At 47.8% G+C, this 15352-nt stretch overlaps 1 protein-coding gene across 3 annotated transcripts; it reads right to left on the reverse strand.

Annotated features, from left to right (window-relative positions):
- Positions 1-4491: 4491 nt before the first annotated feature.
- nop2 (NOP2 nucleolar protein) lies at positions 4492-13063 on the reverse strand. Of its 3 annotated transcripts, none has more exons than XM_004915765.4 (17): positions 12960-13063; positions 11259-11371; positions 11023-11062; positions 10857-10921; positions 10278-10672; positions 10148-10197; positions 9829-9926; positions 9509-9705; positions 7951-8040; positions 7689-7776; positions 7455-7595; positions 7198-7337; positions 6955-7044; positions 6431-6553; positions 6105-6202; positions 5779-5909; positions 4492-5251 (listed from the first exon to the last, which is right to left on the reverse strand). In XM_004915765.4, exons 2-17 carry the CDS (start codon positions 11362-11364, stop codon positions 4854-4856), a joined length of 2250 nt encoding a protein of 749 aa, XP_004915822.1. In that variant the 5' UTR covers positions 11365-11371; positions 12960-13063; the 3' UTR covers positions 4492-4853. The 3 variants fall into 3 exon arrangements, with proteins under 3 accessions (XP_004915822.1, XP_002941729.1, XP_004915821.1); XM_002941683.2 differs by having other exon boundaries at positions 12956-13042; XM_004915764.4 differs by lacking the exon at positions 12960-13063 and adding an exon at positions 12763-12878.
- Between the last annotated feature and the right edge of the window lie 2289 nt (positions 13064-15352).

Below are 15352 nucleotides of genomic sequence, written 5' to 3' on the forward strand. Positions count from 1 at the left end.
GGGATGGAAGGGGCGGGGGGGGCGCATTCCTTCCTACATCACCGCAGGCTCAGCCATACCCCAACTGCAGCGGGGAGGGGGGGGGGGGGCAGAGGGACGCTAGGAGCGGGGAAGGGACAGGGCTACAGACCCAGGGACAGTGAATTGGCCTGACAACCACTTTGTGCCCTAATGGGGGGGCAAATAAACAGCCAACATCTGGGGGGGGCAGTTCTCTCTTTCTCTCTCATTTCCCCCTTCTCTAACTGATACTTTGATTACAAAAAAACTGCGGTGATAATGTGACCACTAGAGGGCGCCGTTGCTTGTGGGGCGTCTACTGGTCCCTTGTTTTGCCTTTGCAGGGGGGTAGGTATGGCAGCTCCCACACACGGAAATAATAATATAAAGGAGGATCTCTGTGTAGAGGAAGGTGATATACAGTGGCCGCTGTCTGATAAATGATCACAAGATAATAAGGCTGTGGGTGATTTATAGGGCAAATAAAGCCATGTGAGAAGCTGCAAAATAGCCCTATGCCTTTACTTGTCCTTTAATGCAGGGGAAACAACCTGCTACCCCCCAAGGGTTTTCCAACTACAGTCTTCAAATCAAACTGCCATCTGTGCAACCAGATGGGCAATACAAACAGTGCCCACCGGCTCTTTGGCACTTTCTCCCACCCCTGCCAGGAGTCATTGCCCTGCACCCACTATCCCTGCTTTGGATGACTTCCCAGCATGCTCTGCTTTTACCAGCTTTTGTGAGACAGCTGGCCGCTGCCTGGCAGGGATGAGACAGCTGGACTGTGGCATTAGTCCTGTGTGTAATTATTCTTCTGGGAGGGGCATTTGTTAGCTGCTGGCATATTACCAGCCAAATGCAGTGTGTGTATATATTTATAAGCTAGAGTAAGCCTTCCATTTATATAATATAAATATAATCAGCCCATTCATAGGCCCCTGCCATCTGGCAGCAGCGCCCCCCCTTGTGCCAGGAGCCATAGAGTGTGTGTTGGTGCAAGTGACTGGGAGCTGCGTGGGAATGTGTATGAGACAAGCGTTGGAGGAATGCAGCGAGACCCCCAGGCACATGAGTAAGGAATTCTCTCTGCATCATTTGAAAAACAGCAGGCGTTGGTTATTATAGTCAGTTCTGTAAATCCATCAGCTGTCATACATATCCATACATAGCCAGTCAGGATCGGATTAACATGGGGGGGTGAAATGTGAGGTAGCCTCAGGCTCCTCGAAGCCAAGGCCTTATTCAACCAAGATCGAGGCACATGTGGCTTTGTATGTTACTGCCACTGTGTGTAAATGTAGATGTAGTTTGGTTCCCTGTAGATTGTTGCTGAGTTACCCTATTTAAACTTCAACTCAGTGCTGGTATCAGAAATCATAGTGTCCCATTCTACTTAGCTGCCAACATGCTTGTCTATGCTTTCAGTGGGGCAGGTAATTTATGAGTTGGGTGCAAGTTACTTATGAGTAACCTACCTTGAGTCAACCTACCTTTTGGTAAGGTATACTGGGGGAGCTGGTAGCAGCCCTATGTCACTTATGCCAAGGTGAGGTGGTTAATCTTGGGCTGTATATAAGGCAGCTTCCTCAAGGAGAAGAAATTAGATTAAATCCAGAGAATGGAGATAGTGCCCAGGGGCAGGAGGTCTCAGTGAAGATAGTGCCCAGGGGAAGGAGGTCTCAGTGGAGAATAGTGCCCAGGGGAAGGAGGTCTCAGTGAAGATAGTGCCCAGGGGAAGGAGGTCTCAGTGGAGATAGTGCCCAGGGGAAGGAGGTCTCAGTGAAGATAGTGCCCAGGGGAAGGAGGTCTCAGTGGAGATAGTGCCCAGGGGAAGGAGGCCTCAGTGAAGATAGTGCCCAGGGGAAGGAGGCCTCAGTGAAGATAGTGCCCAGGGGAAGGAGGTCTCAGTGAAGATAGTGCCCAGGGGAAGGAGGTCTCAGTGGAGATAGTGCCCAGGGGAAGGAGACCTCAGTGAAGATAGTGCCCAGGGGAAGGAGACCTCAGTGAAGATAGTGCCCAGGGGAAGGAGACCTCAGTGAAGATAGTGCCCAGGGGAAGGAGGCCTCAGTGGAGATAGTGCCCAGGGGAAGGAGGCCTCAGTGAAGATAGTGCCCAGGGGCAGGAGGTCCCAGTAAAGATACTGTGCAAGCCTATAGAGAATCCTACTGTATATCTCAGTAGAAGACTAGTAGGACTAGCTGGCCTAAAGACTAAACTCTTGCCCAAGTTCTTTATCGATACAAGACAGTCAGGCTTGTGTAGCTATAAAGCACCAACAGTAAAGTTAATCCCCAAGTGACCCAATTAGAGCTGAGATGGTTTCTAGTTCCAGTGTGGTGCCATACTGTCCTGTTGGGCACAGTCTCTAGGGGCACCACACACTCTCAATAACACATGCCCCCAATATACACTGAAGATGCCCCCAGAGTGAGATGGGTCCCTGTGCTGGTTTGTCCTGCTGTTAGTGGCCTGGGGCATGTGTTTAGCGCAAAAATGACATTACAATAAGCTATGATGGAAGGTTCTAGTATAAGGCACTGTGTGGGTTCAGAGCTAGAAGGCAGGGTTTGGTATATATGCCAACATTCTGGGATGGATACTCAGCCATGTCCCAATACATTAAAGCCATTCACAAACCCACCCTTCTTTCCAGAAAGCTACACATCCCTTCTTGAACTTTGGCATTGATAGCCCCCTAAAGCCTATGGGGGAAATGCTGTATTTTATATTTTATTTTATATAATGATCCAGGCCTGCACAGCTATCTCCAGCACAGGCTAACAGCCGAGAGTCAGTGGCACTGCACGTGCTCAGTGGGCTGCTGCTGAGAAGCTAAGCTTAGGGGTTGTGGGAAATTAGCAAACATTAGCAGATAGTGAGGTTCCAGCTGTCACAGAAGCTGATGCTACAGGGCTGAATAATAACCACAAGGCACTTATGCCAGTCGCAGGTTGAACAATGAAAGTGAACATTTGATTGGTTGCTATGGGTTACTGGGCAGGTGCAAATTTGCCCAGAGTTTATAAATGAGCCCCAGTGTGTCGGTCCCTAAGCTCAGGTAAGCTATACATAAGTACATACCACAGATACTTTACATACAACCTTAACATGCTTAATCCCTCTGGAACCAGAAGCAACATGAATTTAATGGAATTTTAGAAGCCAATGAGAGCTGCCCATGAGTACAGTAATAGCGCTGACCTAGGGGAACCCGTGCCTTACGATGAGTAACCAACCTTTAGGGATCATGGCTCACCGAGTGTAGGGTGTATGATTCATGGTATATATTATTTCATATATATTTATTTCCTAAGGGCTGCCCCCTGGGATCATAGGAGTCACAGTGAACACAAACAAGCCAAGGCACACATACATGCTAGGCCCCATCAGCCAATGAATGGGCAGAGTTCTGCCTTTTGCTCCCATACTACTCCCTGTTACAGTTAGAGCTGCATCACTTCCCGTCAGCTGATCTCTGAGGGAGCACACAGCCCATCACAAAATGGCGGCTCAAGGGAAAGGATATAAAACGGCAATATTTACTGATATATATATTCCAGTTTGGTGAGATTCTTTAATAGGCCACTTAATATGATATATAGTTTTCTTTTAAGAGGTTCTAGTTGTTTTGCTGATTTTGGCCACCAATACACTGCGCCGTATATAGATGGGATCTATTGGCCCCTGGGCCTAGGGCTGAATCATAATGGGGCCTAAGAATTCCAGTCAGGGAGGGCTGCAACGGTCACCTTATGTTTTACATTGCTGTACAGTTCTCGTTTACCCAAAAGTCCCGCACTTGTTATCAATCAGCTCCTACTTGATTGGATAAAATGATTCTTAGTAAAATTACACTTGTCTTACATGAAAACCTATTGTATAATCTCTGAGCCCTTGTGTACAGCAGCCCCAGGAAAACATGGCTTCCCCTGAATTCCACCATCACCTCCTCTACTGTGATGCCTCCTTCTCCTTTGTACTCCAAGGGCAGGACTTGTGCTGCTGTACACCCTTGCCTTGTACTGCAGCAGTTTGGTTTGGTTGCACTAAAGGGGTATTCCTTTTTGAGAAGCTCAGTGGTTTAAGGCCTGGCTTCCTTGCTGATTGGTGCAAGTAAAAATACTTTTTACCTGTTTTTCCATAGCAGTTGCAGTGCTATAGTGAAGACATTGCTTCTGGCAATTCTGTGCCAGCTGGCATCCCTAGCGCTCTCAAACCAGATCTTGCAAGAGTGGCAGGGCTATAAGATAAGGCACCAATGTGTCCAATCCTGACTGTGGGCAACATACTGCCCCCTACAGCTTATTGTGGGCTGCCACTCACCCTATATTTGCACCAATCAATAATGGAGCACCTTACACACATCAGCCTCACTCCCCCCAGCACCACATGTGCATTTAAACCCTCACCCCTTCAGCCCTCTCCGTTCCGGGCATCTGCTCTTTCCTGGAACTGACAGACCCAAAGTCAAACTCCATAAAAACAATATTTTTTTTTTCTATTTTTATAAAACAGAACCAATATGTTTACAGGGCTGGCGGCTGCCTTGGTTGGAAACAGAAGTCTGGAGGTGTGAGACCCAAGACACTATACATCATCATAAGAGTTTACATAACAGTAGCCCTGCATGGAATATGCAGGAAAATAAAGATGGGCCAGTGCCAGAATGTCTATTATTTCTGCTGATTCTCCCACAGAACCCCACAGACTCTGAGGGTGGCCAGGCTCAAGGCCACATTCAAGATGCTCCCAACCACCTTTCAGTTTGCAGAACATTCTGAAGTTCTATGGAGGAGCAGCAGGCAGGCTGAGTCACAGGGCAACAGATGGTCAATGTCATGCGGAAAAAGTTATTTATTCGTTTTCTTTTTGAACATCTTTTTCTTCTTTGATGCTACTTTCTTCTTATTTTTATTGCCAGTCACCTTCACAGCTTTCTTCATATGAGCTTTCTTTATTGCAACTTTCTTTTTCTGAGCTTTCTTCTCTGGTTCCTTCTCATTTGCCCCTTTTTCCTTTGCTGCCTTCTCATTTCCCCCTTTCTTCTTTGGCGCCTTCACATTCCCCCCTTTCTTTGGCGTCTTCTCATTCCCCCCTTTCTTCTTTGGCATCTTCTCATTCCCCCCTTCCTTCTTCGCTGTGTTGTCCTTCACATCATTCTCCTCTGGAGCTTTCCTCTTTGTAGCTTTCTGCTTTGTGGCTTTGTCCTCATTCAGCTGATCTGGGCTGGGGGTCTCAGTCTCTTCATCTTAAGGGGAGAAAGTAAAGCAAATTGTATAGGATCATGTGAGATACTGATTCGCAGTCAAGGAACTGCATAATGAAGGGAGGTTCTATACAGAGGAAACCTGGATAAAAATGCTGGAAAGGATTTCAGAACCCATGACTGGGAATGGGGTCACTGAAGGGAAGATGTCAAAAGAGGCTAAGGAGTAAAGAAACTAAGGGAAAAGCATAACTAACTTGAGGCAACTATGAGCCAAAGCATACACTTGCTCAGACACATAAGGCAAAACACACGAGAAACTGTCAGCAGGCATAAGTCTAGGAAGGGCTTTTCCACATGTGACCCTCAGAGATATCTATGTCCCCCCAAGACTGCTCAAAAAAAAAAACCAGCTCTTACACTTGTAGCACAGTACGATATGGAATAAATTGGGCCCCACTGATATAGAGAATAAGCATGCAGTGTTTGGGAATACATTTATATCAATAACCGTAAGATGCCTTACAGACCTCAGCAGAGATGCATTAGCGGTTACAAAAGAAGCTTACCTTTATTTGGCTTGGGGATGGTGTTGGAGAACTTGCGCAGCTTTGCAATGAAAAAGCCGTCCATATTGTGAGTGTGTGGGTAAAATCTTCGTGCCTGCCGCAGCGATGGGTGAAATCGCCGTTCCTTGAACCTGACAGTGGGAAGGATTATTTATAAATGGACACACTGACCAATCCATTGTGCAGCCAGTACAGATTCTGGTGGCAAAGCCCAAAACACATCTTTACCCAAGGAATCACAGGCAATACAATAACAAATGCAAGGTGATCCTAGCAAACAATCAGCAGGAAGTGTAAGGGCACATATACAAGGATGTCACTATTACCTGACAAAACCTTCCTTTCCAAAATCCAGTCCTGTTGGGACAAGTTTGACATTTCTCTTCTTTAAAGCATAATCCACTACACATTCATTTTCCTCCACCTGCAGGGACAGAGACTTAGAATTAGGCTTGAACCGGACTTTTTCTGTTGTCTTGACAAACAATGTGCCACTCAGCAGTACCACTAAGCAAGGTGCCATCAGTTTAACCATATAAAATGAACCAAGGAAGAAAACACTTGGAAAACAAAGGGGACAGAGTGTAATAAACAAAAGGTGTCTCATTTCACCCTGCCTGAAGCAGCTGTGGATACAGTCCAGCCAACTCACCGTTATGGAGCAGGTACAATACACCATAAACCCGCCAGTCTGTGACTGGGCATCCAGAGCATCAATAGCACTGAGAATCAGTTCCTTCTGTATGTGGGCACAACGCTGGACATCCTGTACACTCTGCGTAAATACAAATACACAGCATTATTGCACTGCCATTGTACCTTCTTTCACTTACTCAGGCTGTGAACTTGTTTCTGGGGCTCCAGAAAAAGTTAGCAAATGTACTGGTTATAATCAGGACAAGAAATACTGAATAGATACTGGGTGCCAACAGAACTATGGAGCTCACTTTAGCATCACACATGCAGAGGCAACCACTATTGTTCCTGTGTCCCCTATGGAACTGAACAAAAAAGGATGTAAGGTAAGAAAACAAAAATCCTCTTTTCAAAATCAGGCTGCCCCTTTTCCCTACACTAGAGGCCCTAGGAGGGCCAGCCCCATAGTTTTGCAACAACTGCCTTAGAATATAAACAAAAAAATAATATGGAGCAGCACCACAGTAATATATGTGTTACCTTATTTGTTTTAACGGCAGGATCCTTGCTGATAATCCCGGTACCACTGCACGGAGCATCAAGGAGCACTCTGTCAAAGCCCCCTAACACCTGGTAAGGTATTGAAAAAAAAAAAAAAAAAAAAAGTCAGTAAGTTCCAAAGCCAGTTCTTGGCCTTTCTCTTCAGAACCATGAAAAATCCCCCTAATAGGCAATATATGCCAGTACCCTGATGCCCTCAAGCTTTTGCTATTGTCAGCTGACCTTGGATATCTGCCGCCCATCATAATTGCTGATGATGCAGTTTGTCACCCCCAGCCGGTGAAGATTGCCCACAACACTGCGCAGTCGGTCTGCATTCATATCATTGGCCACGACTATACCTGTGTTCTTCATCAGCTGAGCTGGAGACATAAGGAAACAGAACATTAACGAAAATGGGCATTTCTCCTGACAGCACCAGTCTACTTTCAAGTTACCATCTGCCATCTGTTCCTCCTTTCTAATTTCCCTTTACTTACCCATGTAGCTGGTCTTGCCGCCAGGTGCGCAACACATATCCAACACCCGCTCATTCTCCTGAGGAGCCAGCGCGATGACTGGTAAAAGACTAGACGCACCTTGCAGCATGTAATGTCCGGCTAAGTACTCAGGGGTGGCACCTAGGCACACAAGCAAGAAAATAAGTTAGGCTTCTCATCACAAGCAAACACAGAGTCCTTCCCTTGGCACAAACTCGCATCCCATAAACTCACCAATTGGCACGGAAGAGTCGTAAATAACAAGTCCAGTTTTTGACCATTTACCCAAGGGATCCAAATTTACACTGCGGTTAATGAGAGCCTAAGAAATAACAGAAAAAGAGAAAGTAAAGTAAGATTTTTGTTATGCTCACTTTCACCTATTTCCTCAGAGGACAACTGGGACAAGAAAAGAACCAATGGGGGAAGCATGTAGTTGTAATGGCACACAGTGGGATTTGGGCCGTTTGTTACTAGAGCTGACAAAGTTCTGCACCTGAGCAAGGTCACGTCTTCTTGTCTTTAAAGTGTTGGTCCTGATTGTTATCGGTCGCTGAACTTCACAAGCCTCAAGGAAATCTACTAGCTGAAATTAAATGAAAGGGGAACCAGGGAGAATGAAAAAGAAAGGTTTAGATACAATGGGACAAAACAGTAGACATGGCACTGTAATGAAATACCATTATACAGATAGCTAGAATCTCAGCCATAAAGCAGGGCAGGACTGCTGCTTACAATGGGGATCAGATAGGATCTGTGCCACTGTGACAGAATGCTCTGTTATACAGATAGCTAGAATCTCAGCCATAAAGCAGGGCAGGACTGCTGCTTACAATGGGGATCAGATAGGATCTGTGCCACTGTGACAGAATGCTCTGTTATACAGATAGCTAGAATCTCAGCCATAAAGCAGGGCAGGACTGCTGCTTACAATGGGGGAATCAGATAGGATCTGTGCCACTGTGACAGAATGCTCTGTTATACAGATAGCTAGAATCTCAGCCATAAAGCAGGGCAGGACTGCTGCTTACAATGGGGGAATCAGATAGGATCTGTGCCACTGTGACAGAATGCTCTGTTATACAGATAGCTAGAATCTCAGCCATAAAGCAGGGCAGGACTGCTGCTTACAATGGGGGGGATCAGATAGGATCTGTGCCACTGTGACAGAATGCTCTGTTATACAGATAGCTAGAATCACAGCCATAAAGCAGGGCAGGACTGCTGCTTACAATGGGGGGATCAGATAGGATCTGTGCCACTGTGACAGAATGCTCTGTTATACAGATAGCTAGAATCTCAGCCATAAAGCAGGGCAGGACTGCTGCTTACAATGGGGGGGATCAGATAGGATCTGTGCCACTGTGACAGAATGCTCTGTTATACAGATAGCTAGAATCTCAGCCATAAAGCAGGGCAGGACTGCTGCTTACAATGGGGGGGATCAGATAGGATCTGTGCCACTGTGACAGAATGCTCTGTTATACAGATAGCTAGAATCTCAGCCATAAAGCAGGGCAGGACTGCTGCTTACAATGGGGGGGATCAGATAGGATATGTGCCACTGTGACAGAATGCTCTGTTATACAGATAGCTAGAATCTCAGCCATAAAGCAGGGCAGGACTGCTGCTTACAATGGGGGGATCAGATAGGATCTGTGCCACTGTGACAGAATGCTCTGTTATACAGATAGCTAGAATCTCTGCCATAAAGCAGGGCAGGACTGCTGCTTACAATGGGGGGATCAGATAGGATCTGTGCCACTGTGACAGAATGCTCTGTTATACAGATAGCTAGAATCTCAGCCATAAAGCACTTGAGAAACCACTCAAAGATTCAGGGCTTGTAACAGCCCAAACTGAAACTTTCATAACTTGTCCTCACCAAGAACATAATGCACTATTGTAACATCTATTTTATACATTTCAGCCAACACTGAATTTGCAATAACAATTGTACCAAATGTTTTCTGTAGGACACAATGCCAGATTTCCTCGGCACAGCTCTCACCCACCATATATACAACCGCCTTTCATACACTGCTCACTCTCACCTCCGACACAGGGAAAAGTTCACTGAGCGTCTCAATCATGTAATCTCCGTAACTGTAGTAGGTAGCGAGATCTTTCTTGAGCACTTTGAGGTACTCCTGCCGCGTCCGACCTCCCCCGCGCTGTGCGAAATTCTGCAGAACTCCTACTATATCCTTAATGCGCTCCTGCACTGTGACAAGATCTGGGGCAGTTGAGACTGCAGGGGCAGTTAAGGAAGGGTCATTCTAAAGCAACATGAGCTGGGGTGTAGAAATTTTAAAGAATTAAGAAATTCGGGAAGGGTGGGAATGAGGTACAATCCAAAAAAAGATAAGGATACGCTCCTTTTCCAACTCTTCTTCAGTTGGAAGCTGAAATAGTTCTTCGGAATCTACATTCAACTGAATGGTGCTCTCTTCTCCTGTCAGAGCTTCTTCACTATATGGAACAGATCAGAATGGGAGAGATTCCGATATGAAAAGTCGAGTTATTTACAGGTAAAGAGAACTGTGCAAATAGGGAAAGGAAGGGGTGCCCAGCATAGCAGCCAGCAGGCCGGGCAGAGTTAGAAATGCACCGCAGGCTGAACAGAGGCAATAATAGGGTATAGGGTCTGTGTGTGTATGTGGGGGGGATTATTCTAAACAAAGGGGTGTTACCTTTTTTGTTTTTTTTTCTCCTTCTTGGATGCCCGCTCTATTGGAAGAAGCTACAAAGAAAAAAATTATGTCAATTACTACACAGTGGGGGAACAGAGAAATGGGAAAAGGTGCACTTGATATCACTTACATCCTTCTCATCCCCTGACGAGGTTCCATAATCATCCTGAAGATCATCGCTGTCTGACAGGGAGAGGGATTCGCCAAACTCACCATCACCATCCTCCTCCTCATCACCATCCTCCTCCTCCTCATCATCACCATCCTCATCTTCACTTTCCTCTTCTGCATCTTCCCTCTCATCACTCTTCTCTTCCATTTCTTCATCTACCTCCTCCTCCATCCCATTCTCTACCTCCTCCATTTCATCCCCCTCTTCTTCTTCTTCATTATCCTCCTCACTATCATCTTCGCTTTCCTCATCTTCTTCCTTGCGAGCTCTTTTCACAGGCTTCAGCCATTCTGCATTGTCATCAGTAAATCCCGGCAGGACTTTCTTTTCGCCTATTTTGAGCTTTGCATTGGCTGAAATAGATTGAGAACCATGGGAAAGAAACACAGAGAGTGAATAATGTAGCAAACGGCGTTACAACATTAGGAAAGGACAAAAAAAGAGAGAAAGGGAGAGAGACAAGACATCAAAGAGATATTAACAAACATGAGGAAAGGGGAGCTGGATGGGGGAGGGGAGGCAAGAGAGACTCCATACCATTGCTCTTTGCTGGGGGTTTGGCTGCTGCTTTTTGCTCCTGTAACATGCGCCTTTTTAGTGCCCTGGAATGAGACAAGGGAAGGAAGGGACAGATAAGTTTGAGCAATTACCAAGCACCAGAAATACTTGGCTTTGCCTGTGCCCCAAGGCTCAGCAATCTCACCTCTTCCTGCCGCGGCTGGACATGCGCTTTGCTTCTGTGTCTGAGTGAGAGGGAAAGAGAGAGCAGAAAGTCAATGGAGGCTCAGAGAGGAGACAGACAGCTAGAACATCATGGGGCCAAATACACTGTTGGGCATTTCCAGCCTGTAACTTTAAGAGATGCTTAAAGGGGAAGTTCAGAAAGTGGAACAAAAAGGCATGAAATGGGTATTAAAGCCCAATCCAGTGGGCACTCACCCTCTTGCAGGATGTTCTTTAGCTCATTTTCTGCCCCATGCTGCTTCCTTGCTTTACGGCCTGGGCCACGAGGCACCTTCCTCAGCGGGTCTAATTTCCTACCCATGATGCACCTGTATGAAAAGAGAGCATGATTCAAAAGACATATGGTTCCTCTACAGTGTGTACCTACCATGACAGGTTACAGGCTGACATCACTGCTTGTTTTGGGGGTGGAGCTCTCACTGCATTACACAGAAATCATCCCTGCAATGAGCATCATAGTGCCCACAGACACCAGCTGAGGTTTAGCCACTGGGCAAGGGGGTAAATGTGTTGAGATCTCACAAAACACTGTCCATTTTTTGTGGGAGGCACAGGTTGCTAAGCAGGGATCATCGGGTGTTACTGTAACCATGTTACCCTACTGTTGCCATCTTGCTTTGCTTTACCCACTATTCCCTACATTTTTTTTTTAAATAGCACCATAGGGCAATCACACATATATGCCATCTATATAGATTGTAAGCTCTACGGGGCAGGGACCTCCATTCTCTTGTGTCTGTGACTCTTAACTTATTGCAACTGTATCTTGTATTTATTGTTATACTTTTTATGTATTTATCTATTATCTTAATAACCCCATTTGTATTAATGTATTCTACTGTACAGCGCTGCGTACATAAGTAGAGCCTTATAAATAAAGATATACATACATACAACTCCCTGCCAATTTGCAGCTTAGATTCTAACAGACTATTAAAGGGGCAGTAGCATGTCCAAAATTGTTATAAATAAGAAATGTGTTCTCCCACATCTGTGCTGGACCCCCCAGGGGTACTTTAGGTGCCTCCAACACTCCATAAAGGCAGGTTAATAGTCGCCAGTAGGGGGCAGTAACTAATGGGAATGACGATCTCTGTAAAAGGCAACAGAAAATGTCATTATTTAATAAGTTTAATGACTTTAGATCTGTCTGGGACAGGACATGAAATCAGAGGTTGAAGACACACAGAGCTACTAGTAGCAGCTACTTGTCCTGGTCACTAAAAAAGTCAATGCTGATCATTTACTGATAGTTGTCTCTATGTGTGTTTTAGCAGAGGCAATTCTCACTCTTGTCTATGGCAGGGGATTTTCTGGAGTTTAGTAGCCTTGAAAAAGTAGCTGCGACTGGTAGCTCAGTGTGTCCTCACCAAAACAGAATAATGCAGGGTGACCAGGACACTTGAAAATTCAGGGAAAGGTATAAAAAATCCAGCCAGCAGGGCTGAACTGATTGCAGTTTAATTCAAGTACAACCAGGGCTGCCCTCCAACATGCATGTTAGACGTGTCCCTTAATCTTCAAGTGATCTGACCACCCTAGGGTAATAGTGTATGCAGGTGACTGCGCTGGGGCAGATATGCGCTATGTTACTAAATAACGCTGCCCCAGGGCTCCCTGTGAGGACGAAGGACACAGATAAGGATTTGATTCCTACGCTCCCAACATTCCTTATACAGGGAAGCGACTGCTTTATTACTTGATTCCGGACTGCAGGATCCCAGCGCAACACACCGGGTACAGCGTTACACTGTCGGACGCTAAAGTTTGCGAGGCTCCCACAGACGCTTAGCACGTATCCCGTATTAGACCATTAATAGTACTTGCCCGCCCTCCCGTCACTACACACAGTCTGACAAAGCTGGGAGAGAATACACGTTATGCGCCTTTACCTACTGCCGGAGTCGCTTTCTACTCGGTCTCACGTGTTGCCCAGGCTGGCTTCCGCTCCGGCGCACTGCAATGACGTCACGCCTGGGATTCGGGCATGTGGCGGGGTACCGGAAGTGACGGAAGCAGGGCCCGGCAGTCTGATTGGGTATATGGGGTGCTGGCAAGAGGAGGTAGAATAGGCAGAGGTATCTGGTTCTATGGGCAGAGTGTATGTTTTAGAGATGCCATGAACTGCCAATAGGGGCTTGTAACCAACAGGCCGAATTATTATTCGCCATTATATTGAGTTGGGAATTGGGCGGGTCCCTGGGAATGGGATATGATGGCGCAAACACACGTATGGGGGGGGGGGCTGTCTGTGGCACCTTACAGCCCCCCTGGCATTCCCAGTACCCAGAGGCACAAACAGCCCCCCCAGCCCAATAACTAGTGACTGTCTGTGGCACCTTACAGCCCCCCTGGCATTCCCAGTACCCAGAGGCACAAACAGCCCCCCCAGCCCAATAAATAGTGACTGTCTGTGGCACCTTACAGCCCCTGGCATTCCCAGTACCCAGAGGCACAAACAGCCCCCCCCAGCCCAATAAATAGTGACTGTCTGTGGCACCTTACAGCCCCCCTGGCATTCCCAGTACCCAGAGGCACAAACAGCCCCCCAGCCCAATAAATAGTGACTGTCCTGTGGCACCTTACAGCCCCCTGGCATTCCAGTACCAGAGGCCCCCCCCCAGCCCAATAAATAGTGACTGTCTGTGGCAACCTTACAGCCCCCCTGGCATTCCCAGTCCAGAGGCACAAACAGCCCTTAGCCAATAAATAGTGACTGTCTGTGGCACCTTACAGCCCCCTGGCATTCCAGTACCCAGAGGCACAAACAGCCCCCCCAGCCCAATAAATAGTGACTGTCTGTGGCACCTTACAGCCCCCCTGGCATTCCCAGTACCCCAGAGGCCAACAGCCCCCCCAGCCCAATAAAATAGTGACTGTCTGTGGCACCTTACAGCCCCCCTGGCATTCCCAGTACCCAGAGGCACAAACAGCCCCCCAGCCCAATAAATAGTGACTGTCTGTGGCACCTTACAGCCCCCCTGGCATTCCCAGTACCCAGAGGCCAACCCCCAGCCCAATAAATAGTGACTGTCTGTGGCACCTTACAGCCCCCCCTGGCATTCCCAGTACCCAGAGGCACAAACAGCCCCCTTAGCCCAATAAATAGTGACTGTCTGTGGCACCTTACAGCCCCCCTGGCATTCCCAGTACCCAGAGGCACAAACAGCCCCCCAGCCCAATAAATAGTGACTGTCTGTGGCACCTTACAGCCCCCCCTGGCATTCCCAGTACCCAGAGGCACAAACAGCCCCCCCAGCCCAATAAATAGTGACTGTCTGTGGCACCTTACAGCCCCCCCTGGCATTTCCCAGTACCCAGAGGCACAACAGCCCCCCCAGCCCAATAAATAGTGACTGTCTGTGGCACCTTACAGCCCCCCTGGCATTCCAGTACCCAGAGGCCACGCCCCCAGCCCAATAAATAGTGACTGTCTGTGGCACCTTACAGCCCCCCTGGCATTCCCAGTACCCAGAGGCACAAACAGCCCCCCCAGCCCAATAAATAGTGACTGTCTGTGGCACCTTACAGCCCCCCTGGCATTCCCAGTACCCAGAGGCACAAACAGCCCCCCCAGCCCAATAAATAGTGACTGTCTGTGGCACCTTACAGCCCCCCTGGCATTCCCAGTACCCAGAGGCACAAACAGCCCCCCCAGCCCAATAAATAGTGACTGTCTGTGGCACCTTACAGCCCCCCTGGCATTCCCAGTACCCAGAGGCACAAACAGCCCCCCCAGCCCAATAAATAGTGACTGTCTGTGGCACCTTACAGCCCCCCTGGCATTCCCAGTACCCAGAGGCACAAACAGCCCCCCCAGCCCAATAAATAGTGACTGTCTGTGGCACCTTACAGCCCCCCTGGCATTCCCAGTACCCAGAGGCCCCCCCCAGCCCAATAAATAGTGACTGTCTGTGGCACCTTACAGCCCCCCTGGCATTCCCAGTACCCAGAGGCACAAACAGCCCATTAGCCCAATAAATAGTGACTGTCTGTGGCACCTTACAGCCCCCCTGGCATTCCCAGTACCCAGAGGCACAAACAGCCCCCCCAGCCCAATAAATAGTGACTGTCTGTGGCACCTTACAGCCCCCCTGGCATTCCCAGTACCCAGAGGCACAAACAGCCCCCCCAGCCCAATAAATAGTGACTGTCTGTGGCACCTTACAGCCCCCCCTGGCATTCCCAGTACCCAGAGGCACAAACAGCCCCCCAGCCCAATAAATAGTGACTGTCTGTGGCACCTTACAGCCCCCCTGGCATTCCCAGTACCCAGAGGCACAAACAGC

The sequence above is a fragment of the Xenopus tropicalis genome, chromosome 7 (genome assembly GCF_000004195.4).
Source record: "Xenopus tropicalis strain Nigerian chromosome 7, UCB_Xtro_10.0, whole genome shotgun sequence".
Lineage (NCBI taxonomy): Eukaryota > Metazoa > Chordata > Amphibia > Anura > Pipidae > Xenopus > Xenopus tropicalis.

What these genes read in the sequence shown, in the direction of transcription:
- nop2 (XM_004915765.4), bottom strand. Translation starts at nt 11,364, where the DNA reads ATGGGTAGGAAATTAGACCCGCTGAGGAAGGTGCCTCGTGGCCCAGGC. An exon ending in AACTTTTCCCTGTGTCGGAG is followed by an intron (nt 8,041 to 9,508) that starts GTGAGAGTGAGC and finishes ATTTAATTTCAG; the next exon opens with CTAGTAGATTTCCTTGAGGC. An exon ending in CATCCCCAAGCCAAATAAAG is followed by an intron (nt 5,252 to 5,778) that starts GTAAGCTTCTTT and finishes TCTCCCCTTAAG; the next exon opens with ATGAAGAGACTGAGACCCCC.